Raw genomic sequence first — 25,378 nt, 5'->3', positions numbered from 1 at the left:
TGATTTTTTCCATCTGAAGCGTGGCCCCAATGTTTATTAATGCAGCATTTAAGAACATTGTGGCTTGGCCAGATTGCATACACCAAATAAATAAATGAACCCTTCCATTTAATTAAGGAGGGGGTTTCAAAGCAGTTCAGAGCATGTCAGATTAAGGAATCCAAGGCCTCCCTTTTGAAAGCTGCTCAAAAAAATCACACTATCTTTCTGTCATTTGAGAGTCCCTCAGAAAAAGGGAATCCACTGATAACTGTAAAGATGCTAAGAAACATAATTATCTAGTTATAATCCTACCGACAGGAATGTATACCGTCTTTTTACGCACACACACATGCACTTATATGAGAAGTAGTCCATTACCTGCGTCAGACTCTCTGTCTTGTACAACGGTGATTAAAAGGATTGGGCCTTTGGAACTGCTCTATTTCCTGGTAGCTTTAGGATGGAATTCACTCTTGATGCTGTTGTTTCTCCTTTGCCTCTGCTGCAGCTGAAGGAAACTAGGCTACTGCTTCACACAAAGCTGAAGCTTTCTTCTGTTGCTTAGAAACAATGCTCTGAATGGAGAGAAATAAAAAAATAAGTGTGTGCCCTAAAGTGGGGCTCTGGGCCTGGCATCTAAGTGATCCTTTTACATGTCCAGGCATTGGGTTTCGCAGGGGAATGGCTGGCCTGAAACACTGACAACTGGCTGACAAGGGAGATCAAGTCCCTCACTCTGAGCTGTGATGAATCTAATTGTTAGTAAAAGTAGCTACCTGTATGAAGCAGATGTGGGGGATGGGGAGTGCTAACTTACAAGGGGCAAATCCTGGCCCCTGGGAAGAAATGGCAACTGTCCCATTGACTTCAATGGAGCCAGGATTTCCCCTCCAGAGATTAAGGCTAATGTGACTAACTGAATCACCCACAATTTTAACCCAGTTTATAATTATACTCATGGGATCAGGAAAAATTCAAAAAAGCAAACATACCCCAAACAATCAAGAAAATCCCATCATTGCCACCCACTAAAATCTGGCTATGATATATCTCATAAAAGACCATGATCAACAGCAAATCATCAAACCAATTAGCTGGAAGGAAAGAAAGCTCAATCAGCTTATATTACAGTAGGTTTGCAGTTTGTGGACCACACCTTGTCATGGGGGAAAAGTTTGTTGTGCTCCAAGGACCCTGAGAACTATGCCAGTGTGAGTTTTAACTCCTGAGAAGGCCACACAAATTGGACAGGTCAAAGGGTAGGGAGGTGGAGCAAAAGGCCAACAACCTATCCTTATAAAAGAGTTAAATTATAGAAACACAAGGTAGCCATTCTGGTAAAAAGCATGATAGAGAAGGATGGAGGAGCCTTGTTTGTGCCCTAGATTGGATTCAGGGGTGAAAGTAACTTAAAGGACTTGCTGGTACTCCAGAGTCCTGTGGAAGGGGGTGAGGGGCCTCAATCAGAAGAGGCATGGCCTCTATCAGAAGAGGTGGGGCCTTTAAATCAGGATTTAAAGGGCTCGGGGATTCAGCTGAAGCTAGGGACTGGGCCCTTTAAATCACTCCCGGAGCTACCAGCTGCAGAGGTGGCTGGGAGCCCTGGGGTTTGGACAGGGGTGAAAATAATTTACATTTCTTACCCCATATGGTCCAATCACAAGCAACTCACCTCTCCTATGTACTTCATGGATCCCTCCCATTGCATGACATAGATAGAGAAAATAAAGCTACTAATACTACTACCAGTACTGTCTGTAATCAAACTTTACTATTGGAATATGCCTGAAAAAGTGAAAACTCACTGTCACATTTTTCTCTGTGTCTTCCCTCCTCCTCCAGCCAGGCTGCTGACACTAGGCTCTGTGCTTTCTCCCTGGCACTCAGCAGCTGCAGGGGCTTCCCTCTAGCTTGTAGCAGGGAGACTGGCTGAGGGAGGGAGAAGCCTGCCTCCTGCATAAGAACAGTTTAAACTCAGATGTTCCCTGTGCAGTTCAGTAACATTTCAAAGAGGATCTGCAAGCAGTTTGGACATCACAACCATGATTCTCTGCTGGGGAGAGAATGGGATAGATTTGAACTTGGAAATGGTTCCTGATTTTGATTGTGTTTGTTGTGTATAGGAGATCCCCTCATCCCAGGGGCAGAAAAGAACTGCCCTTGCCACGGTCACACACACACACCCTCCCCTCCCACCCACAACAAGTGGGAGTGAAATTAACAAGGATGCCAGAAACAACTTCAAACCTGGGTGCTGAACTGTGCAGGGAACAGCGGAGTTTAAACTGTTCTTATGCAGGCAGCAGCAGCAGGCATCTCAGCCAGTGTCCCTACTGCAAGCTAGAGCCTAGAGGAGAACCCCTGCTGGGGTCGGGGGGGAGGAATACAGAGCCTTGTCTGCAGCCTGGCTGGAGGAGGGGGACGGAGGAGACAAGAAACCAGTGTGACAGTGAGTTTTCCCCTTCCACCTGCTTTTATTAGCTCTGGCTACACAGCTTAAATCCAAATGCTTATATTTGTTGTGTATATTAGTATTGGAAAGATCCCCTCATCCCCAGGGTCAGACAGGGACTACCCCTGCCATGGTCAAACACACCCTCCCCACTCCCCCCAGCTACTGTGACTGAAATTAACAAGGATGCCAGAAACCACTCCTAACCCCGAGGGCTGAACCACTCAGGGAACAGCTGAATTTAAACTATTCTTATGCAAGGGGCAGGCTTCTCCCCCCGCCCTCAGTCTCTTTTTCTTACCAGTCCTCCGTACCCGCCCATACCGGTTTACTTTCACCTCTGATTGGATTATAATGTTGCCTCCAATAGAAAGCTGGCTGGGATGGCCCAAAGAAATCCAATGTAAAAATCGCCATAATATCATCTGATTTACTGTTATTAGCCACTGTCTAGTAAACACCCCATATATTATGTACCAAATTGGTACTGTATTTTCTCTTCTTCATTTTCCTTCACCTCTCCACTATCATCCAATCTCTTGTTCCAAGTCCTATGGCTTCATGCCCATTTTTTTCTGGAAAAGGACCTTTTCCAAAACAGGTTCCCATCAGGTTCTCCATTAACCTGATACTATAGGCTGTGACTATGCTAGTAATGGAGCTGGGTTCAACATCTGGGGTCTCAATCTGTTTGACACCAGTTTAACTCCATGGACTTCACTGGAGTTGCTTTAAGGAAATCAAGCTCCCAAAGACACAGCCTGCCCAGTGCCTCTCCTTCCTTTAAATAGGGTTGGCTGCTTGTGGAAATGGGACTAGCCCTGATGCAAAATGCAGACTATCATTCGAAGTGAGACTGAGCTGCATTGGGTGTGCGCCATAGTTTTACCCAGGTTACATCAGCATTCCAAGATTCTCCTGTGATGGGCTTCCACATGACCTACCACTGATTGTATTAGGGCGTTGTGTTTGTCTAACTTCGTGCAGTTACATCACCTCCTTGGTACAAGCCCATTGTTAATGAAGTCGCGGGAATCTGATTACATTTGCAATTCTTTGAGAACAGAAAGTGCAATAGAAAAGTACATTCAATTCTGTTTTCTACATCTGAGCCCTGGTCTACACTGGAAGGGGGAGGGGAGCGGAGGGGAATCAATCTAAGTTATACAACTTCAGCTACGTAAATAACGTAGCTGAAGTCAGTGTACTTAGATCGACTTACTGTGGTGTCTTCCCTGCGGTGAGTCGACTGCCGACACTCCCCTGTTGACTCTGCCTGCGCCTCTCCTGGTGCTGGAGCACAGGATTGACGGGAAAGGGCTCAGGGATTGATTTATCGCATTTATACTAGACGCGATAAATCAATCCCTGCTGGATCGATCTCTGCCCACCAATCCCGCAGGTAGTGTAGACATACCCATAGTGACCTATACTGCCAGTGATTCAGCAGGGTGAGCAAGGAAGCAATTGGTCGCCTGTGGCCCATCATTTGTACACCGTGTAGCTATGAAATTGTTACCAAATCACAGAATTTCAGCCCTCACATGGAGCTTTGTGTAATGACCCAGCCATTCCCAGTCTCTGTTAAGGCCTGAGTTAATTGGGTCATTACACTAATTGAATCTATTTCCCTATGTTAAGTTCTCCTCACACCTTCTATGGGTCATCTTAATTATCACTTCAAAAGTCCCCCCCCCCCCCGCCCCCTGACGATAGCTCATCTCAATGACTCTTCCTGTTGGTATGCATACTTCCATCTTTTCATGTTCTCTGTATGTATAAATATCTCCTGTCTGTGTGTTCCATTCTGTGCATCTGAAGAAGTGAGCCATAGCTCAGGAAAGCTCATGCTGAAATAAATTTGTTAGGGTATGTCTACATCTACAATTTTGCAGCGCTGGTTGTTACAGCTGTATTAGTACAGCTGTATAGGGCCAGCGCTGCAGAGTGGCCACACTTACAGCAACCAGCGCTGCAAGTAGTGTTAGATGTGGCCACACTGCAGCGCTGTTGGGCGGCTTCAAGGGGGGTTCGGGGAACGCGAGAGCAAACCGCAGGGAGGGATACCTGCTTGCACGGGGGTTCGGGGAACGCGAGAGCAAACCGGGGAAGGAAACCTGCTTCCCCGCGGTTTGCTCTCGCGTTCCCCGAACCCCCCTGCAAACCGCAGGGAAGGAGACCTGCTTGCACGGGGGTTCGGGGAACGCGAGAGCAAACCGCAGGGAAGGAGACCTGCTTGCACGGGGGTTCGGGGAACGCGAGAGCAAACCGCAGGGAAGGAGACCTGCTTGCACGGGGGTTCGGGAAACGCGAGAGCAAACCGGGGAAGGAGACCTGCTTCCCCGCGGTTTGCTCTCGCGTTCCCCGAACCCCCCTGCAAACCGCAGGGAAGGAGACCTGCTTGCACGGGGGTTTGGGGAACGCCAGAGCAAACCGGGGAAGGAGACCTGCTTCCCCGCAGTTTGCTCTCGCGTTCCCCGAACCCCCCTGCAAACCGCAGGGAAGGAGACCTGCTTGCACGGGGGTTCGGGGAACGCGAGAGCAAACCGGGGAAGGAGACCTGCTTGATTACCAGAGTCTTCCTCAGGTATGCTGCGATACCTGCTTATTCCAAGGAAGGTCAAGAAAAGCGCTGGTAAGTGTCTACACTTGATTACCAGCGCTGGTGATCCTCTACACCCGAGACAAAACGGGAGTACGGCCAGCGCTGCAAACAGGGAGTTGCAGCGCTGGTGATGCCCTGCAGATGTGTACACCTCCTAAGTTGCAGCGCTGTAACACCCTCACCAGCGCTGCAACTTTGTGATGTAGACAAGCCCTCAGTCTCTAAGGTGCCACAAGTACTCTTCTTCTTTTTGCGAACACTGGTTTTTACTCTTCCTAACACACAGTTACAGTCTTCATTAGCAGATATAGGCCCCAATTCTTCAACTGTTTCTATGCAGAATTCCCCACACGTGGTCTATACGATTTTGTTTTTAAATTCTCATCTGATGCTTATTATTTGGTTCCACTTTTTTATCTTTTGAAAGAAAATCTACCTATGCACTATTGTGTTACAAAACTTGATTAAAAAAAATAAACGGAAACCACTCTTTTTAACCCCAAACACTCGCTGTTATTTTTGCAACAGACACCGAAGTATTGTACTCCTGCGTGAGAACAAATCGGATCAGAGACAAAAAAAGTGAAGCTGCCAGGTCTCTAAGCCAGGAGAAATCCAGCAGGGAAGCTGACCGTTCAGCGAGTGAAACAGAAAATGTATTTTACAAAAGCCCTTCCGCGTTAATGGTGTAAAGGTGGGAGCTGAAACAAAGGCAACGCTTCTCTTTCACACGGGCTTTTTAAGCGGATGGCGTCTCTCTAAAGAAAGGTCATTCGCACAGCAAAAGACTTGTGTGTTTCTGGGCTGCAGCTGCACCCCGGGAGCGGGGAACCAGCAGCCTGGGCTGCCCCCGCCCTGAAGGCTCGCAGGGGGGTGGCCGGGGCTCCTGCAGCTGTGGAACGATTGAAACAGCGAGGTCACGTGAGCCAGTTCAAATCGCAACACGCCCGCGAAGCTCCTATCCGCGGCCGAGCCTGGGCGAGCCCCGGCCGATCCGCTCGCGGCGCGGGGTGCCGCTCCGCCCAGGGACAGGCGCCTTTTAGGGCCGGGCAGGGGGAGCTGTTTTACCTTTACCACACAAAATCCATCCCGCTGTATTTCCAGGTTCCCCTGGGCAGGACGTGCCGAGCCCCCCGACTCCCCGCGGGGCTGGGTTGAAGATGTAGCCGCGGCCGTGCACGCGATCGGGTAAGTGATTAGCGAGCCCCGGGGAGCGGCGTGGGGAGCCCCCTGCGTGCCCAGGGCCGGCAGGGCTGCAGCCGGCGGAGATCTGGGGACCCCAAGAAACCCCTTCGGATCCCCCCATCCCCTGCTCGAGCCCGGGGAGCGACTAAATCTTCAACAATCTCCGCTGGGCTAGTTCCCCTTTCTCCGGGGTCTGCAGGGTTGCAAGGTAATAGGGTGACCAGAGAGCAAGTGTGAAAAATCAGGATGAGGGTGGGGGGTAATAGGAGCCTATATAAGAAAAAGACCCCAAAATCGGGACTGTCCCCATAAAATTGGGACATCTGGTCACCCTACAACCTAAAGAGGTTTCAGAATAGCAGCTGTGTTCGTCTGTATCTGCAGAAAGAAGGAGGAGGAATCCTTGGGGCACCTTAGAGACTAACCCATTTATTTGAGCATTAGCTTTTGTGGACATCCGATGAAGTGGGTTTTAGCCCACGAAAGCTTATGCTCTGATAAATGAGTTAGTCTCTAAGGTGCCACAAGGACTCCTGCTCTTTTAACGTAAAGAGAGAAACTATGTGAAGCAAAGCATTTGAAAGTCAGCAGCGTCTGCTGTGCAGGATTTGAGGTGGAGAGCGGGGGAGTGCAGGGCCGGCTTTAGGAAGTGCGGGGCCCAATTCAAACACTTTTGGGGGGGCCCTGGCAGGGATGACTTAAAAAGAAAAAAGTGTAAAAAAAAAATCCTTCAATTTCTTCCATGTATTATTTACTTTCCATAACTATATAAATAATAAAATTGTATATTATGTACATTGCATCATATATGCTGTTGATTGGTTATTAATGACTGCCGTTTCACATGTGTGGGTCCCTGCCACTCCCTGGGGGTGTGCACATGTTTGGGTCCCTGCTGCTTCCTGCCCCCCTCATTGAAGCAGATGTGCAGGTTACTGGCCTGGGAACTGCAGGGCAGCAGTGGACATGGGGCTGGTTGGAGGCAGGGCAGGGGCTGGTTGGAGGTAGGGTCTGGCTGCAGGCAGGGCAAGGGGGGCGGGGCTGGCTGAAAACAGGGGAGTGTGGGGCGGGCTGGCTTCAGGCAGGGCCACAATGGGGTGCAGCAGGGGTTGTCAGGGCTGGAGACAGGAGTATGGGACTGGCTGGCTTCAGGCAGGGGGGTGCAGCAGGGGTTGGCTGGAGACAGGGCAGGGCGGGCAGGGCAGGGCTGGTGCGGGCAGGGGTGTGTGGCAGGGGTTGGCTGGAGACAAGGCAGGGGGTTTGGTAGGGGCTGGCTGTGGGCAGGGGGTGCAGAGCTGGCTGCAGGCAGCGGGGGGCGGGGCTAGTGCGGGCAGAGCATGGGGTGCAGCATAGGCAGCTGGAGCCCCGGCCCTTTAAAAAGCCCCCAAACCCCCCATTATCCCAGGGCTCTGAGGGCTATTTAAAGGGCCCGGGGCTCCCCTGCTTCTACCCCGCCCCGGACCTTTTAAATAGCCGTGGGAGCCCTGGGGAATGCATGGGGGCGACGGGGCTTCGGCGGCTATTTAAAGGACTGGGGTGGCAGAGGCAGCTGGAGTCCTGGCCCTTTAAATAGCCCCCAGAGCCCCCCGCTTCCCCAGGGCTCTGGGGGCTATTTAAAGGGACGGAGCTCCAGCCGGGGGCACAGGACTTGTCGCGCTCCAGCCGGCGCTCCAGCCAGGAGAGCGGGGCCGCGGGGCTTGCGGCGCTCCGGCCGGCGGTCCAGCCGGGGCCGCGGGGCTTGTCGCGCTCCGGCCGGCGCTCCAGCTGAGAGAGCGGGGCTGTGGGGCAGCCGTGCTCCTGCCAGCGCTTTGGTCAGGGGAGCGGGGCCATGGAAGACCCCGCAGCAGACCTCAGCCGGGGTAAGTAAAAAACATTTAAAAGGTGCCTAAAGCGCGGGGCCCTCTTAGGCGCGGGGCCCGATTCCCAGGAATCGGGCGAATCGGCCTAAAGCTGGCCCTGGGGGAGTGTCTGTGAAACTCAGTGGTTTCATCCCCCTATGCCCCTTTTGTAAATTGCAAACATCCAAAGCTGGGGGAGGGGTTAGTGCTGTGATTGGGGAGGGATCCAGAGTTGTCCTGAGGGCAGCTCCTGGCAGGTTAAAGATTGGAGAGATCTTGATAGGATTGGAAGGGACCTCGAGAGGTCAGCTAGGCCAGTCCACTGCACTCATGGCAGGACTGAATACTACCTAAGCTAGGAGAGGGCAAACTATGGCCCGTAGGCCATATCCGGCCTGTCAGGGCTTTTAGTCTGGCCCACGGGATTGCCAGCTCCGTGGGGCTAAGGCAGGCTCCCTGCCTGCCGTGGTCCCGCACTGCTCCCAGCAGCAGCTGGCACCATGGGAGGAGGAAGGGCAGAGGGCTCTGTGCACTGCCCTCATCTGCAGACACTGCCCCCTGCAGATCCCATTGGCTGGGAACGAAGAACCGCAGCCAATGGGAACTTTGGGGTTGGTACCCGCAGGTGAGGGTAGCGCATGACAGAGCTGCCTGTCCCACCCCCAGGAGTCACTGCCAGACATGCCACTTCCGGGATTTGCGTGGGGCCAGGGCAGGCAGGGAGCCTGCCTTAGCCCCCTTGTGTGCCGCTGCCACCCTGGAGCCGTTGAAGGTAAGCGGTGCTGGGCTGGAGTCTGCACTCCAACCCCTCCAGCACCCTGCACCTGTTCCCCCTGCCCTGAGCCTCCTCCTGCACCCCAAGCCCCTGCCCTGAGCCCCCTCTCAGACTCTGCACCCCCTGCCCTAAGCCCCAAACCCCCTGCTGCATACTGCATCTGTCCTGTACACCAACCCCTTGCCCTGAGCCCCTCCCACACCGCAACCCCCTACCCCAGCCCTACATTGATGGCCCTACATTCAATTTCCCCACCCAGATGTGGTCCTCGGGCCAAATAGTTTGCCCACCCCGGATCTAGACCATCCCTGACCAGGTGTTTATCTAACCTGCTCTTAAAAATCTCCAGTGATGGAGATTCTACAACCTCTCTAGGCAATTTATTCCAGTGCTTAACCACCCTGACAGTCAGGAACCTTCCTTGCTGCAATTTTAGCCCCTTGCTTTTTGTCCTATCCTCAGAGGTTAAAAAGAACAATTCTCTTCCTCCTCCTCCCATGTACTTTAAAACTGCTACCATGTCCCCTCTCAGTCTTCTCTTTTCCAGACTAAACAAACCCAGTTTTTTCAATCTTCCCTCATAAGTCATGTTCTCAAGACCTTTAATCACTTTTGTTGCTCTTCTCTGGACTTTCTCCAATTCCTCCTCATCTTTCTTGAAATGTGGTGCACAAAACTGGACACAGTACTCCAGCTGAGGCCTAATCAGCACGGAGTAGTGCAGAAGAATTACTTCTTGTGTCTTGTTTACAATGCTCCTGCTAATACATCCCAGAATGATGTTCGCTCTTTTTGCAACAGCGTTACACTGTTGACTTGACTCATAGTGGACCACAAGCTAAATAGGACCCCCAGATCCTTTTCCGCAGTATGCTTTCCTTGGCAGTCATTTCCTGTTTTGTATAGATTCATAGACAGATAATCAAGACCTATCTAGATAATCATCTAGCACTTACGTAGATCAAGATCTCTAAAAAATATGTATATGTTGGGGCTTCTAACTCCATTTTTGTGCCTCAGTCTTGGGCTCCCATTATGCTCCAGAATTAACTGTGGCAGGGTTAGCACAATTCAAGGACCCAGTTTAAACACAGACGCCAACTCTGGAAACCTCTCCGTGTCGCCAGTCCCCAGCCCGGTCCCACTGACATCACAGCTGGTTATAGGATCAGACTTGTAGTTTGCTCCCCTGCAGACTGTAAAGTGGAACTCAGTCTTAACCGAGTTTCCTGATGCAGCTGATTCTGACAGCAGAGATGAGTGGCTAGGCACCGATCCTGTGAGTAGATGTAAATGCGGGGACTGTGGTACCAGAACAGAGCCCCACTGGGCTTGTGTGACCTGGGAAAATGAGTGGTCACTTTACCTTGAATGGTGCCCTACAGTATGTGCTAACTACTTATGCTAAACAATCTGTCCACCTTGCATTTAGCTGTGACACTGGGAGTACGGTCTTGTCTACACGTACATTTTATAGCGCTCTAACTTGCTGGCTTGGGGGTGTGAAAAATCACCCCCCTGAGCGCAGCATGATTGAGCGCTTCAAAGCGCTAGTGTGGACAGGCTCAGAGTGCTGGGAGCCGCCTCCCAGCGATTCCCCTCGTGGAGGTGGATTACCAGGAACGCTGGGAGAGCTCGCGTGCGACCACACTCACACTTCAAAGCGCTGCTGCGGGAGCGCTCGCACAGCAGCACTTTGAAGTTTCTAGTGTAGATGTAGCCTTCACTTTTCCCAGACCTGAAGAAGAGCTCTGTGTAGCTGGAAAACTTGTCTTTTTCACCAACAGAAATTGATCCAATAAAAGATATTACCTCACCCACCTTGTCTCTCTGGCATAAAATGTGTTAATTAACATGTTTCAAAGCATCTCCCCTTTTTCTAGCCCATTGGTTTAAATGGGACTGTGAGAGGATCCTGAGCAGTGTTGCCTCTGGGATGATTGGTTTGCTTTATATATATATATATATATATATATAGCTTAGTGATAGCCAGTTTCTTCCATACAGTTCTGCCCTGGTGTTGGGGCTGCTACTGGCTGGGCGGCTGGAACGGCTCTGCTAGAAACCTCTGCAAGCTCCACTGGGAAAACTGAGTCCAGGCAGGTTAGTGCACTTTGTGGTGTGTTTTTGGGGAGAGGGATCCCCAATCTCATGTGGTGAGTGGAAATAAGCATGATCCCTTTCAGTGCAATGGGAGGTACAAGGTGGCTCATTTACTGTGGGGCAGGCAGGGGGCCCTGGCCCACCATCACTCCAACAAACTAGGTTTTGTAAACATTCCGGATCATCAAGATGAATGGGTGGAGGGAAACCTGGACTTCGCTGTTTGATGCTGGAGGAAGTGATTTGCAAGGCTGGGTTCATGGAGCCGGAGTACATATTGAGGCTCTCTGCAATTGACTCCCCTGGAAACTTGTCTTTACAGGACAGGAAAATTCCATCAAGATCCACACATGAAGACTGGATTTAGTATTACACCTGCAGTGATTTTGGTGTCCATTCTCACAGTCTGGAAAAGGCAACATTAATTATAGGACATGGTGATGTGTAGGCTGTAGGGGAAAAGAGCTGATCTGGTGTTTTTGGCTCAGAAGTGTTTGTGTGGAAGGGGATAAAGATGGAGAAGCATTTCCCTTTTTGGGAGAGTTTCCCTACAACCGCAGCCTTTATTTTCTGAAAATATACAAGCAGTAACTCACTTCGCTCTCTTGTGCTCTCTCTCTCTTAGGGCTCTTCAACCATGGCGTCTCAGGAGGCTGTGGATACATCTTTTTTCTCCCTAAGTGGCGTTAGAGAACGGATGAGGGAGAAGAAAAATGGTCCTTTAAAGACCGCAAAGCTGAATGCTTCCCTTGTATCAAAAATCAAAACAAAAATAATAAGTGAGTGTCTGTTGTATTATGAAAGCACTTCAGGGCTCATATCAAGATCAGGGTCCCACTGTGCTAGGTGCTGTACATGCAAGTAGTAAGAGAGAGTCCTTGCCCCAAGAACTTACTTTCTTCCAGATTTAGACTGTATTACCCCCATTTTATAGTTGGGGAAACTGAGGCACATAGAGGCTAAGTGACTTGCTCAAGATCACTGAGAAAGTCTGTGGTGGAGCTGGGAATTGAACTCGGGTGCCCCAGCTCCTAGTACAGTGGCTTAACCACAAGACCACAACTGAAGAAGGCTAGGTTGGATTAAAAAAAATTGCCAGGTTTAGAGGGGACCTGAAGGCAGCTGTAAAAAAAATAAAATAAAATAAATTAACAAATGGAATGAAGGGGAAGTTGATAGTAAATGAGCATAAATCAGAAGTTAGGAATTGTAGAAAAATGATAAGGGATACAAAGAGAACTCGATAGCCCTCAGAGTTAAGGACAATAAGGAGGAGGGTTTTTTTTTTTTAAATATGCAAGGAACAAAAAGAATCTTAACAATGGTATTGGTCCATTACTAGATGGAAATGGTAGAATTATCAATAATAAAGCAGACCCGTGCTGTGATTCATGCAGGCAGCGGGGCCTTGGCTGGTGTAGATTTATTCTGGTAGCAGGAATAGGAGAGATTTAATGTAATATCTTACTTTTATTTTGCCTGTAGACAACTCTTCTATAGTTAAGGTCTCCTTAAAACACAATAATAAAGCTCTGGCACTGGCCCTCAGCGCTGAGAAGGCGAATAGCCAGAGGCTCGTCTTCGAGAAGATGTTACTGCAGAAAGAAGTGGAGCAATGTCACTTCCAGAATGCAACGCTTCGGCAAAGGCTATATTTTCTGGTACTGTGCTAACGCTTGAACTTTGTGGTTGTGGGGCAGTCGCAATCAGTGCCACTACCTCTGTACAGCCTAGCCAGGAAGAAAAAGAATGTAACTTAATTTTTGCCATCAAAACTTTTCAGAATTTACTAACCTATTTTTTTTTTAATCTTTTTAAAAAATCAATCCAAACATAGTATTGAACCTGGGTCTCATTCTCCCTAGCAGCTGTGCAGGGACAGTTACAACTCCGTCCTCTTGTGACGTAGACTAAGCCTACCTATGTGTCTGAACTGAAATACAACCCTGAACGGAGCAGAGTGATGACCCGGTACAGGCACTTTAAGATGGGGTTAGGTCATGTCTATACTGCAAGTGCAAACGGTGTGTTGATGGTGTTGTAACTGCGTCCTGGATATGGTGGTTTAATAGTTCAGGTGGCCCTTAGTTGTCCTCAGTAATCCCCAGTTGAGATGCTATCTCAAGGGAAGATACTAGGTTCCTGAGGGCTTGTCTATATAGGGAAATTGCCAGGGGATAATAATTCTGGTATAGCTGTGCAGGCCGATTTCCCCATGTAGTCACGACTAAGGGCTTGTCTATCAGACAAGACATGCAAATTGTCCGGATGGCTAAGTTCTACTCAGGTGCTTGCACCATGCCATCACCTTGGTATCCACACTCCTTCCAGCAGTATGGCATTTCCCAAATCTTCAGGGCAACCAAACCCATTCCCTCCCCCCACCTCTTCCCTCCCACCATATATTGTCAAAGGCCTATCCATAATATGAGCATTTTGCTTTAAATGATGATACTCCTCCCTCTCTTTTTCTCATATGCTCTGAGCAGTGAAATAGCTAAGTGTTGCTATTTAAACTATAATCGGTTGGCACCCTCTGAAATTAATGGGGCTGTTTGCCCCTCTCAGAGCTGTTATTCCAGGCAGCCCAGGCTCCCTGCATACTCAGGCATGCTTTGCTGAGTTGGTTTGCAATTGGATCATGTTTTATAGCTTTTTGTTGTAACCGAAGTCACCTGAGACTTGTTACCGGTGTGTAATTCCTGGGAGCTTAGTGTCTCATAGTGTGCCCTTGTTCCCTCGTCGGGCTGAGCGGCACTGCTTTCTGCTCCCAATATTAGCTTCTCTTCAGCTGTGTCTAGAGAAATTTTAAATTCCAGCCTTGTAAAACATGACTCTTCTGATACAGAATAAAACCCTCAAACAACTGGAAGCCTTTCTGAATGGTAACCTGCTGACGGCCATTAAAATGAGCAGACCTTCCGAGGTAGGTGGTGGGGCTCCGAGTACTTGTGTGTGTTTGGGAAGGAGTGAAATATCTGTGGCTCCTGTCCAAGGACTGCGCCTCACATCGTCGTTTGGAAATGCTACCTGCTTACTCCGCGCAGTACCTTGATTTTAGCTATATGGTAATGGCAGTGACCAAATTAAAGGGCCAGGTTGCAGCCAGTAGCTTCTGTTGGCCTTGAGGTAGATGTTTCCCCTTCAGATGAATTAGCTCAGCTGAACTTGTTTAACTCGAGTTGAAATTGCCAGTTAACACCAGTGTGGGCCCAGCCCAATACCTCTGGCTCAATATTAGCAGGATGAGTTACAGCCTGAAGGTCTCTGAGGCCTGGTCTACACCTAAAAATTAGATTGACCTAGCTCCATTACTCAGGGCTGTGAAACATGTCATGCCCTGTGTAATGTACTTAGGTCAATCTACCCCCCCCATTGTAGACCCAACTAGGTTGATGGATTAACTCCTTTTGCTGATGTAGGAGGTGTCTAGGCTACAACTGCAGCACCATAGTTATGCTGCTGTCGTGTAGACATACCCTGAGCTAAGACCTCGTCTAAACGTACAAACTGGATCTCTATTGGCATAGTTAAAGTGGACCAAGCTCCCCTAGCGTGGATGCAGTTATAGCTGCGTAGCCTATTCCCACGCAGAAAGGGGAGTAAGTTATACTAGTGTAAGGTGCCTTTATACTGGTATAACTGTGTCTACGCTAGGTTGTTGTAGTTTAAATATGTCGGCAAAATATCACCTCCCAAATGACATAGTTACACTGGTGCAAAATCTGTATGTAGAGCAAGCCCCTGTATATATCTGACACCTTTCCAGGTTAGGCACCCTGAGAGAAGGCTGGCCATACTCCACAGGCTCCAAGCTTTGCCAAGAATCCCAGAGGGGCTGGTTGTTTGCTAAAGAAATCTACCTCTTTACAGAAGGGACCGTCTTTGGTGTGTGTTTGCAGAGTGCCTAGCACAGTGGGGTCCTGGTTCATGACTGGGGCTCCAAGGCGCTATGGCAATACAAATAGTTAATAATCAACCGTGGCAGAATTTCCCATGTGGAAACTTTGAAATACCATCATTAGGTTTCAGAGTTGACACCCCACTGAGTTGAACAGGAATGATTCACAGACCCCTTGGAGCTGCTACAGACTCAATGAGATCATGTTGCGTCTCTTCATACTGGGAAGATAAACTTCCCAGTTATAAGGGCTAGAAACTTTCTCACCTGAGAGAGGCTAGTGCAGCCTCCCAGTACCGTCTCATTCCTGGCTTGTTCTGTTTTACTTTTGGAGAGGGCAATTTTGTATGAAGGTCTTTAAAACAATATATATAATAGATATAGATAATCCCAGTATTACCATTTTCAATGTCAGAATGCTCAAAAGTATCTATGTACTATATAAAGTGCCAGTGTGTAATTTCCCACGGGTTGGCATCCAAAAAAATCCCTTCCATAAAACCAAGATCAGAACTTGTGCCGCTCCTACACAGTACAATGTGTTTGTTTATTACAGAAACCTTAACAGACCATGCCATTTTCCCACACTCTAGTACCGGTCAAGTTCTCTGCCATTATCTGAGAGACAGAACAACACCATTGTTGAGGGCAGCTGGCCTGATGATCTCACAGATGCACAACTTGGGGTCTCTCCACTTGCTAGGTAAGCCTGAAAATGTTCAAATGAGGCTAAGATCATGTATGTAACTTTAAACATGTCAATTCAATAGGGCTGTCCATGTGCTTCACATTATATACGTTTCAGTGCTTTGCTTGATTGGGACCTAGGTTTGTAAAGCACCATGTTTCTTTGCAGTGCTGTGTTATTAATCAGTAAAGCCTATTTCTTGTATGGTGCTTTTCATCAGTAGGTCTCAAAGCACTCTTACAACGGTCAGTATCACCCCCATTTTACAGATGGGGAAACCTGAGGCACAGAGTGAGTAAGTGACTTGCCCATGGTCACCCTGCAGGCCAGTGGCAGAGCTGAGACTAGAGTCCAGGTCTCCTGAGTCCCAGTGTAGTGCTGTCTCCACTAACCTACTGCCTCTCTGTGCTTAAGAGTAAATGCTTAGCTGTAACCTACGCGTGAGTGTTTTGGGAAATGCCGTTGCAAATATGATCTGTTCTTAAAACAGTACATCTGAAAATCTGTTTCTTCCTTGTCGTGTCCCAAGTTCAGGTCCTAGTATAACCCCAGCACACTATCGTTCAAACCTCTGTCCTGGATGGCCCTGCTTCCACCTCCCTTCAGATTTTGTTTTCTCCCACAGAGGCTGTGCCCCAAGAGACACATGCTTTCCCCTCTATGTGAAATGACCGCTCAGCAGGGATCAAATCTGGCCACACTGGCACATGATCCTCTTTGCTTCGGCATTGTAACCATTCAGGAAAGCACTTTGGCACATCCTTGCCGTGACGGACATGCCGAAGTGCTGTCCCAAGTCGGGGTGGTGTCCTGAAGCAAGGTCTGGAGACGTGTGATCTGCTCCGTTACCACTTTTCCTTTGATCACCTCCCTTTGTGCTGCAGAATGACAGTGATGCCGATGAGGGTCCCGGTGTGCGAAGTAGATGACGGGGAGGGACGCCAAGGCGGTAGCTCCACAGGCATGCAGACGTTCCTGCTAGGGCTCCAGACATCCGTTCCAGAGCAGCCGGGTAAAAGCAAAACCACCACCTCATGCCAGCTCGTTGAGGAGCCGTTAGCAAACCAGGAGAAAAACGGGCAGAGGTTGAGCGAAGGAGGTGAACCGGAACCTGCCTTTCTTGACTCTCGTCTGATTTTTGGAGGTAAATTCCATCTTTGTCTGTGCTCCCAGGACAACTGTTGGAGTGCTTCAGTGCAGTACAGGCTGAACAGATGTGCATTTAACTCGTCCGCTTGGACGCTGTGATTGTATTGGTGTTGTGGGAATAATAGTGATAGTGCTGGAACAAAGCTGGGGCTGCCAAGGACACCGTGGTTGTTGCTGTGCTGAACATCATGGCTACGGTAGAGACTGAGCTCTCTTAAGACTTTCAGTAGCAATTGCTACAGTGTGGAAGTGCTTAGGGAGAAGAGTATGGGCCCATACTTTGGGATCCGACCATTTTGTGCCAAAGACTCCCACGACATGCAGATAAGCCCTTCTGATTCTGGTTCATGTACATTCCAGCCAGTTTATGACCATACAAACCATGAGAACTTTGCCCGACGCTGAAGAGTTGAATCTCGTCGATGTTGTTCATGGTTTTGTCTTACTGATATGTTGTTTTCAAATGCTTCTGATTGGGTGACGTGCTTTGTTACCATTCAAGGGTCTTACTCTACCATAGGCTGGACCAATTTTGTACGGCGGTGACACACAAAGGGTACGGCTGCCCTGCACTCAAGAGGTGCAGCTACACCGTGTAAGGTGGACACACGGTAGCTTTGCTCAAACTAGCACGCTCAAAATAGTACTGTTGTCACAGCGGCGTGGATAGCTGCCCAGACTAGTTCCCCGAATACATACCCAGGGCCCTGGGCGGGATTGTACTTGCGTGGGTAACGTGTCAGGTCTGCCTACACATGCTGCAGTGGCATCTCCTGAGTGCAGTGTAGATATACCCTTAGTTAACATGTGTAGCAATATTTTCCAGCAACTGACTTTCGCCTGATGGCTGAATTGCCTTGGATAATGAATCCTGTGTCTCCCCATCTCCCCCGTATGTGTGAACAGCGCCTAGCACAGTGAGATCCTGGTCCATGCACTACCACAATACAAATAATAAAATGTTCTGATTTGGATTCTGAACCTCCCCAAATACCCGGCGTGTTGGGGTCTGGGATTGTGCTTTGGGCCATTCTGCTGTTTTGAGGAGAGCTAAATAAGCATCCCTGCAGCACAATTTGTTGATTCTCCACTAGAAAAGCACAACCTTGTCTTATGAAAGAGATGCCACTGTCTGTCCTGTGGGGTCTATGGTAATGTGAGAGTCACAGATATGAGTTGATGAGACTTTTCTGGTGCTGCAGAAGGTGATTTGTTGTCTGCCATGTTGACTTTAGGATGATATGTAGATATCTATATATTTTTTTCATTGTAGAATCCTCGTCATGTACCCCACAAAGTTCTGAAAGTTTCCCGGTATCTACTCTGGCTAATAATCTTTCTCTGCCTCAATGTGAGAAGATTACAAGATCATGTAGTGATAGTGTGGTCCACCTGCATGGACACATAACTGAAAGGAAGAAACGTGTCACTGTCTTTATGACGAGCACCCCATCTTCTGCCATGGACGTACCCCTAGATATCAGCTCAAATCATGCCTCGAAATGGAGCGTTGGTGGGGACAGCTGTGCCAGTAAAACAAGCATGCTGGTCAAATTGAACTCTCTCAATCTCTTGGATTTGCCTTCGGAGTCCGATCGCTATCCTAAACCAGAATCCCCAGATAAAGGGCTCCCCCGTGACCTGCTGCAGCCTGAAGAGACTCTGTGCGATGCTGAAGTGGATCATAACTTCAGCCGAGTTGCTGAGTTTATTACATTGGAAGCCAAAAGTCAAAGTAATGGCCAAGCCAAAGCCGCTGAAATGACAGTTGTCAAAAAGGTCAGGAAGGGCAAAAAGAAAAGAGATGCGCTTAAACTCCAGCCCAAAAGTAGTTGGGACGTACTCCGTGAAGAAGAGAGCCCCCCGAGTTCTGCAAAGGTATCCAAGGCGAAAGGCTTGAGCGGGAGCAAATCGGAAGTGCACAAGCCCGCGTGGCAGACTCCTGGGGATGCTTTGGAAGAGGTGTCGTTACAGACGAGCAGCGGCTGTGCTGCGGGACAGAGTGATAAAGCCAAGGATTGCAGAAGAACGCATGTGTTGAATGTAGGGCAGTTGAAGAAGGTGGAAAAAAAGGTCTTGTTACCACAAGAAATTAATCAAGAGTCTTTTGCTGAGAGACTGAGTAGTATGGAGAGCCAGTTCCAAAGTCCACACTCTGCCTCGTTAAGTCATAAAGCTCCATTAGGCCATGGTGCTCCTCAAAGTCCACCGCGCTTGGAAAAACAGGCCTCCTGCATACCAGCTTTGCAGCAGGATTTGCTGGGTGCGAACGTGAAATGCGCAAAACCAAAAGCACCCAGGAAGACCATTAGAATGAGCAAAGCAGATGACTGTAGTGAGGGGAACGTGCAAAGCAGTACCAAAATGCCAGAGGCCAAAGCAGGCAAAGCTGAATGCCAGGCTAAAAAAGGGCAGAAGAGCAAGAGAAAAACGAGCAAAGAGGGCAACTGTAACCCTCAGAGAAGCGAAGCAGAGACTTCTGGTCCCTATGCAGACGTGCAAAGTGTGGATAAAAACACCGATAAGGATTCATCAAGTAATACCAAACCTAGCCGGAAAACGTACACTGTGTCTCCTCCCAATCTTATGGGGAGCTCAGTTCCTGTCCTGCCAGGTTTAAAGGGGGGTGACATCACCTGCTCTGAGTGTGTTCCTGAGAGCAAAACGAACAAGGTCCAAAAGGCTCAGAGAACCTCAGCTGTTCAGAGCAATAAAAAACAGAGCAGCAGTCCCATAGAGGTGCTGGACAGAGTCACCAAGGGTATGAATGCCTTAAGGGAAGGGGCTGATTCCAAATCTAAGACTAGGAGAAAAACCTATGTTGTTGACCCTCCAGAGGCTCACAATGAAGGCAGAAAGAGTTTTGCTTCTGAGACTAGAGGCATAGCAGATTCTGCCTTCAGTCAGGCTGGTCCAGTGGAACAGAATTTTCTGCCTGTTACCGTTTTCAAAACGGAGCCCAATTCCTACCTGGAGGCACTGATCAGTGAGCCAGGCAGGACAAATTCCATGGTGGGACATCCAGGCCTTATTGATTTCTCCTCTGCAGCCTGTTCTGAAGCTTTGGCCTTCAACCCCTGCAGCAAAAGTCTGCCACGCTTGAAGCCCCCGACTGCTGCAGACCACAGAATTGCAGACAAATCCTCTGCTCTGCCACAAAGCTCTGCGATTGTTAAAGAAAATTACACCGAGCAGACATCGGGAGGCAGTTGTGGGTGGAAGAAAGCAAAGGCCAGTTCAAAAGACCCTTGCCAAAGCGCAGCCTCGCCAGGAACTGGTAAGTGGCGGGGTAGAGGTAGAGGAAAGGGATTACCGGGAATGATTAGCATATTGCCTGTATAAGGGAAAGGTAGAAGTGATTATCGTGTAGTACGATGAATGCTTTGATCATTACTATTTCAAACACAGGTTATGTATGAATCTTGGGCATTTCTGTTGCCTTCCATCATCTGAACGCTAACTGCAGAAAAATAAAAGTTCTGCTAAGTTGGGGCCTTATTCAAAGCCTGTTGAATTCCTTGTGAGGCTTTCCATTCAGCAGGTTGTGAATCCAGCCACTAGCCCTTAGAAGACATTACCTGCGCCTCGATTTGGCTTCAGTGACTTGGGATTTCGTTTATATTTTTGCAAGAATCTCTGGATGCTGTTTTGGTTGTGGGCAGGGAAAGGTTGAGGGCCACTGCTACAGGGATCTCTTCCTTTTGCCTCTGACGTTGTGCCTCTGCATCTTGACTGTCTGGCAAGATGTTGATCACTTGAGCAGCTTTTAGGTGGAGAACAATATGAACTAGCCCTGATCAGTGCCTGCATTGTCTTTGCAAAGAGCTCGATAGAACTGGCCGGGAGATGGGCTCTTGTATGGTTTAAAGCTGAGTGGGAGGGTTCAGATCCTTGTTGTTGCTGTTGCCTAAAGATGGTTTCACTGTAGGGTTAACACGAGTTACTCAAGTTCGCCTCATTTGAGTGAGAGCGGCTGCACTGGCCAGTAACATCTGAGCCCCCCTGGGCACTGTGCTTGCTCCTGTGTGGCACTGACTTCTGGCGACACATTCCGTGGTTTGCACACTGCAGGAAACTGAGCCATTCAAGGAATTCTTTTCCAGTGAATTGTTGGAAAACTTGTCTGTGCTTTCTGGGCACGAGAGGGAGGAATGTGGGATGGCTGCCAAGAACCAGCAGCTTCTGAGTCATGCTAGCCTGTGTCCACACTGCAGAAGTGATTGGGTTAGCAGCTGACGGGTTGCACTTGCTGGAGCCCCCTTGGGCTGGCCCACTCGAGTTAAAAGCACCAGCGCACTTCAATTCAGGCGTTTTGATTGTGGAAGGGACTCAAGTTAGGGGCATTGTTCGAGTTATAACTTGAGTTGGTTTTGCAGTGAAGACAAGACCTGAGAGAGAGACTAGAGCTGGGATGTTTGAAGAGAACTCAGCATTGGCTCCTGTTGAAGTCAATCACAGTGGAGTTAAACCAGTGCTGAGCACGTATAAAACTCCCCCTCAATTGGGCTGAGATGTGAGCCCCTTCAACCTAATGGGCCCTCAGAAAAAAAACACATTTTTTTCCAGACCACAGCTTCATCCTTAATGCTGGCCCTTTGCAGAGCAATCTGTGCTCGTGGGAACTCCACATGTTCTCCTTACTTTGTTGGGGAAGCAGCAGAACGCCAGCTTTGCTGGAGAGACGTTTAAACGTTTCTCCAATCTGGGGGAAAATGCTCCAACAACTTACTGCACTTGCTTCCTCTTCTGACCTGAGTAGGGGTCTCCATGCTCTGGGTCGGTGGAGCTATCAGGAGTTAATGGAAGCAAAGAACAAAGTCGTAGTAATATGGGGTCTTTGTAGATTCTTCCAGAGTTAACCCCAGGGTTTAGCATTTCTGTGCCTCTCATAGAGTCAGTCTGATAGCTCATGTGCCCCTGTGAACACACAGGATGGATCTAGCTGCTTAGACTCATGGATACGCTCTGAGGCCTTTAAGGCAAATACTGCACTGAGGGTGATTAACTGTTGCTACAGAGTTTTTATTTCCATGTCTCGTGCATTAAAATAAGAGGCATAATTTTGTATAGAAATACACACAAACTCCACGCCAGAGGCTGCTGACACTCTTACTTGATAAGGGATCCTGCATCTCCAGTCATCTGGTTTATTCTGAAATGTGCCCGTTCCCCTCACCCAGACAATGTGAACTCCACGTGGAGTTCAATTTTAGCTCCCCCTCAGCTCTCTCCCAGTCTCTTGCATTAGAGGGCGTAAGGCGTCTGAAGAAGGGAAAAGTTTAATAGGCCTAGTAGTTTAATTATGGCTAATGGGGCCATGTGCAGCCCTCATTCCACTTGTATAAGCTCCCACTGATGATCTGAGCAGGGCTGGGGGAGATGTGCACATAGATAGGAGTCAGTTAGGGGAGAGGGTCTGTTACTACTGGTTACTCAGCAAAAAGATGTGTGTTTGTTTTTTCCTACAGCGTTTCAAAATCAGGCTGGTTTGAAAAGCAGAGTGGACTCTGCAAGGGTGTTTACCTGTAACTGGAGGTCTGGAAGTAGCATTACGCTGATTTCCCCCTCCCATCCCCCAGGCTTGCTAATTTCCCTTGGGAAGGTTTTCAGTAGATGCTGCAGTTACATCCAGGTTTCATAGTTAGCTCTGGAATTCTCCCAACTACGCATCCTCGATCGCACTTCCTTAGCTCGTACCCCCCTGCTGTGTCTTTTAGATAGTCCCTGCCCCAAGGAATGTACTGTCCAGAACTTTTTGTACATACAATACGGTCCTGCTGCTGACTGGGGCTTGTCGGCTCTACCGCAAGGAAAAATTACAATATTACAAAATAAAAAAACTGGCTTTTGAACAATAATCCTGGTTTTGGACCAAAGGGGGTGGAGAAACATCCCAACCTCCCAAACAGTTGCCTGTGTTCGAGGGTGAAGGGAAAGGTGCTAGATGCAACTTTCAGAGAACTCTGGCTGGACATTACTCATTCTCTTCTCCACTCGCAGGTGATGTCTCAGGGTGGATTTAAATGGGCTTTGTCAGGGAATCAGCAATATTTTGAATAAATCCTTTCAAATGTCCCTGCCTTTACAGAGAACAAAGCCCTGCAAGATCTGACCAATGCCAGCTTTCGGTCATCCATCAGTTCAGAAGAGTCTTCGGCACGTCCGACCAGACAGAGGCGGGACCCGGCTTGCTATGCAGAACCGAAACTCAATAGGTCGGTATTTCTAACCCCACAGCGCCTCCCCTGCACACTTGTGTTCTTGTTGAAATGGGCTTTTCCTATGTGGCATCCTCCCCCACTGCTTGGCATGCCCTCCCCAGTCTGGTGGCTAGACCTAGTCCCTTCCCTACCTTCATCCAAATCCTCCTAAAACAGTCTCTTGCCCACAAGACGTGATGGGGAACCAACAGAACAAAAACACATGGCTCCATAAAATATGTGTCTGCCTAGACAAACCTCTTACACCTGTTGTCTTCTCTCTGAAGTCAGTGGGAACTTGCTGAGTTGAGAGTCTACCTGCATGATCCCTTTGCAGGATCGGGCCCTTCCTGAGCAATTGTGTGTTCTGTGTTGGTTTGTGGCATCCACTTGTATCATGTTGAATTTAGGCCACAATCCTGCCTTGGGATCAGTTAGCACAGATGCCTGCGTGGCATCCTGTAGACTTACTGTCCAAGAGTTGATGACTAGCACAACCCTTTGCTAGGTTTATTACTCACCATTATTTTTTAATTGCTGAAATTTAAATCACAACCCTATAAAACCCATCCCTGTAAGTAAGAAATCTCTAAACTGTAATATTAAGTAGGTGGAGGGATAGTAGAAAATAAAATTCCGTTTCCTAGTTATACAAGGAATAGGAACAGAAAGCAACATTTGTACTTCACTGTCTTCTGAGACATCCGAAGCCATTTTGTATATGTATATTAAAGATATTACAACAAGGGCCATTGATTCAGTCAAGTTCCCATGACGGGGGCATTGTTTTTTCAGTAAGCAGAATATCTGAGTAGTTACAAAACAGTGACTGATTTCTCTAAAGATGCTCTAAAAACTCAGTGCATCAATCTCTCCAGCATAGGGGCATCTTCTCACTGCGAGGGGCTCTCTCTTTTGCATCTCACCAGCTATCTTCAGGCCTTGTCTACACTTGAAAGCTGTACTGCTTTAACGATACCGGTACAGCCATAGACTTACCGCAGGAAACCCAGTGACCGAGCCAGGCCCTAGCAGCGGGGAAGTGGACAACCCTGCAAATGAAACACCAAGGCATCTAATACTATCTAAGAACTAAAACAACTCCAACTAACCTAACCACTACAATTACAGCAACTAATTACACTAACGGCTGGATTAAAATCCACCTGAGCAATGAGGGGCTCCAGGAAATGTCACAGGTGGTAATAAGGAACTGAAGGGGAGCGCGGTCGGCAGGGCCCTTTATACCGGCGCTATAAACACACAGCACCAGAGAGCTGGAGCCAACCCAACGGATACCACTAAGGCAGGGATCCCCAACGTGGCGCCCGGGGGGGCATCTTAATGTGCCTGCGTCCTGGCCCCCGGGAGAGCTCCCGCCAAAATGCCGCCAAATTTCAGTGGCATTTCGGCAGAGAAGCCTCTCGATGACATCATCTGTCGACGGCAAGCAGCGTCATCGACAGGTGCCACTGCCAAAATTCGGCAGCATTTTGGTGGATGCTCCACCGCCGCGGTGGTTCTTCCTCTGATGCCCGCTGGAGGAAAAGGTTGGGGACCACTGCACTAAGGGGAAAAAGTTCCGGCAACTGTGCTCAGGCCGTGCACATGTCTATGTTGGAATGGACATTTGCAAGCACTGGAAGAAGACTCTTCCCTAGTGTGAACACATTTTATACCCATATAAAGAACCTTTATAGTGGTATATCTGTTTTCCTTTTGGAGGAGGAATAAGGTTACACCAGTGAAAATCCCAGGTGACTTATATTGGTATAACTATTGCGGTAAAAAAATAGTTATATGGGTAAAACTTGCAGGTTTAGAACAGGCCTAAGTTTGACTAGCACTTTATTTGTATTATGATAGTTGGTTAATAATATTTAACCCTTTTTATTCTGCAGCAAATTGAGGCGTGGTGACCCCTTTACAAACACAGAGTTCCTGCATTCCCCTGTCTATAAAACCAAAAGGAAGAAAATGACAAAAGAAAAGGAAAAATCGAAGAGGGTCAAACAGGAAGAAAAATGTCTTCATGAATGATCCACTGCAACATACAGAAATCGTCTGTTTTCAAAATGATTAGTAAATATTTTTATTTTTCTGTAGCTAAAAATCATCAAATATAACCCAGCATCACGCCCTGAATCAGTTTGTCTTGTACTTTTGCTGGGGCAGTTTGAACTCGCTAGAGAACTTAGAAGGGATTTTGCACAATGTATTTATTTATTTTTATAGTGGAATGCTAAATAAAGTCTGACCATTTTACCTTCTAAAATTCACATTCCTGGTCTCATTCTTATAGGTGGAGCCAGATGAGACCGTGCCTTATAGCCCCATTTGCACCAGCGAGGCTACACCTGCGTCTTCCAATGCTCTGCTACCCACTGGAGCCATTCCAGGGCGGGGATGGGGCAATGGAGGAAGGTGACGGGACCTGGGGAGATGTGGACAGGTTGTTCAGATGCCCCTGAGATTACACATCCCGGTAGGGGCTGTAGTT

General features: G+C 48.5%; 2 protein-coding genes across 3 annotated transcripts in view; one reads left to right on the top strand and one right to left on the bottom strand.

Annotated features, from left to right (window-relative positions):
- LOC127030148 (gamma-crystallin B-like) overlaps positions 1-660 on the bottom strand; it is a 91,936-nt gene extending 91,276 nt beyond the window's left edge. For both annotated transcript variants that reach the window (XM_050916191.1, XM_050916192.1), the window contains exon 1: positions 361-660. The gene's annotated coding sequence lies outside the window, so the exon portion shown is untranslated. The remainder of the gene's footprint in view (positions 1-360) is intronic.
- A 5,516-nt stretch (positions 661-6,176) lies between these two features.
- On the top strand, positions 6,177-25,153 carry SGO2 (shugoshin 2). The gene is made up of 10 exons (XM_050916121.1): positions 6,177-6,227; positions 10,845-10,940; positions 11,566-11,719; positions 12,426-12,601; positions 13,789-13,866; positions 15,435-15,544; positions 16,414-16,673; positions 17,952-19,955; positions 22,767-22,893; positions 24,780-25,153. Exons 3-10 carry the CDS (start codon positions 11,578-11,580, stop codon positions 24,916-24,918), a joined length of 3,036 nt encoding a protein of 1,011 aa, XP_050772078.1. The 5' UTR covers positions 6,177-6,227; positions 10,845-10,940; positions 11,566-11,577; the 3' UTR covers positions 24,919-25,153.
- Positions 25,154-25,378: the final 225 nt, after the last annotated feature.

This window comes from Gopherus flavomarginatus, chromosome 10, assembly GCF_025201925.1.
Source record: "Gopherus flavomarginatus isolate rGopFla2 chromosome 10, rGopFla2.mat.asm, whole genome shotgun sequence".
NCBI classification, from domain to species: Eukaryota; Metazoa; Chordata; order Testudines; family Testudinidae; genus Gopherus; species Gopherus flavomarginatus.
Note: the sequence above shows the minus strand (reverse complement) of the source record. Positions and strands in the feature narration are given on the sequence as shown.

Bases quoted from the DNA above. Each gene is read 5' to 3' on its own strand.
- SGO2 (XM_050916121.1), top strand. From the start codon at position 11,578: ATGGCGTCTCAGGAGGCTGTGGATACATCTTTTTTCTCCCTAAGTGGC. The intron at 11,720-12,425 runs GTGAGTGTCTGT...TTTTGCCTGTAG, and splicing joins AATCAAAACAAAAATAATAA to ACAACTCTTCTATAGTTAAG. The intron at 15,545-16,413 runs GTAAGCCTGAAA...TTTGTGCTGCAG, and splicing joins GGGGTCTCTCCACTTGCTAG to AATGACAGTGATGCCGATGA.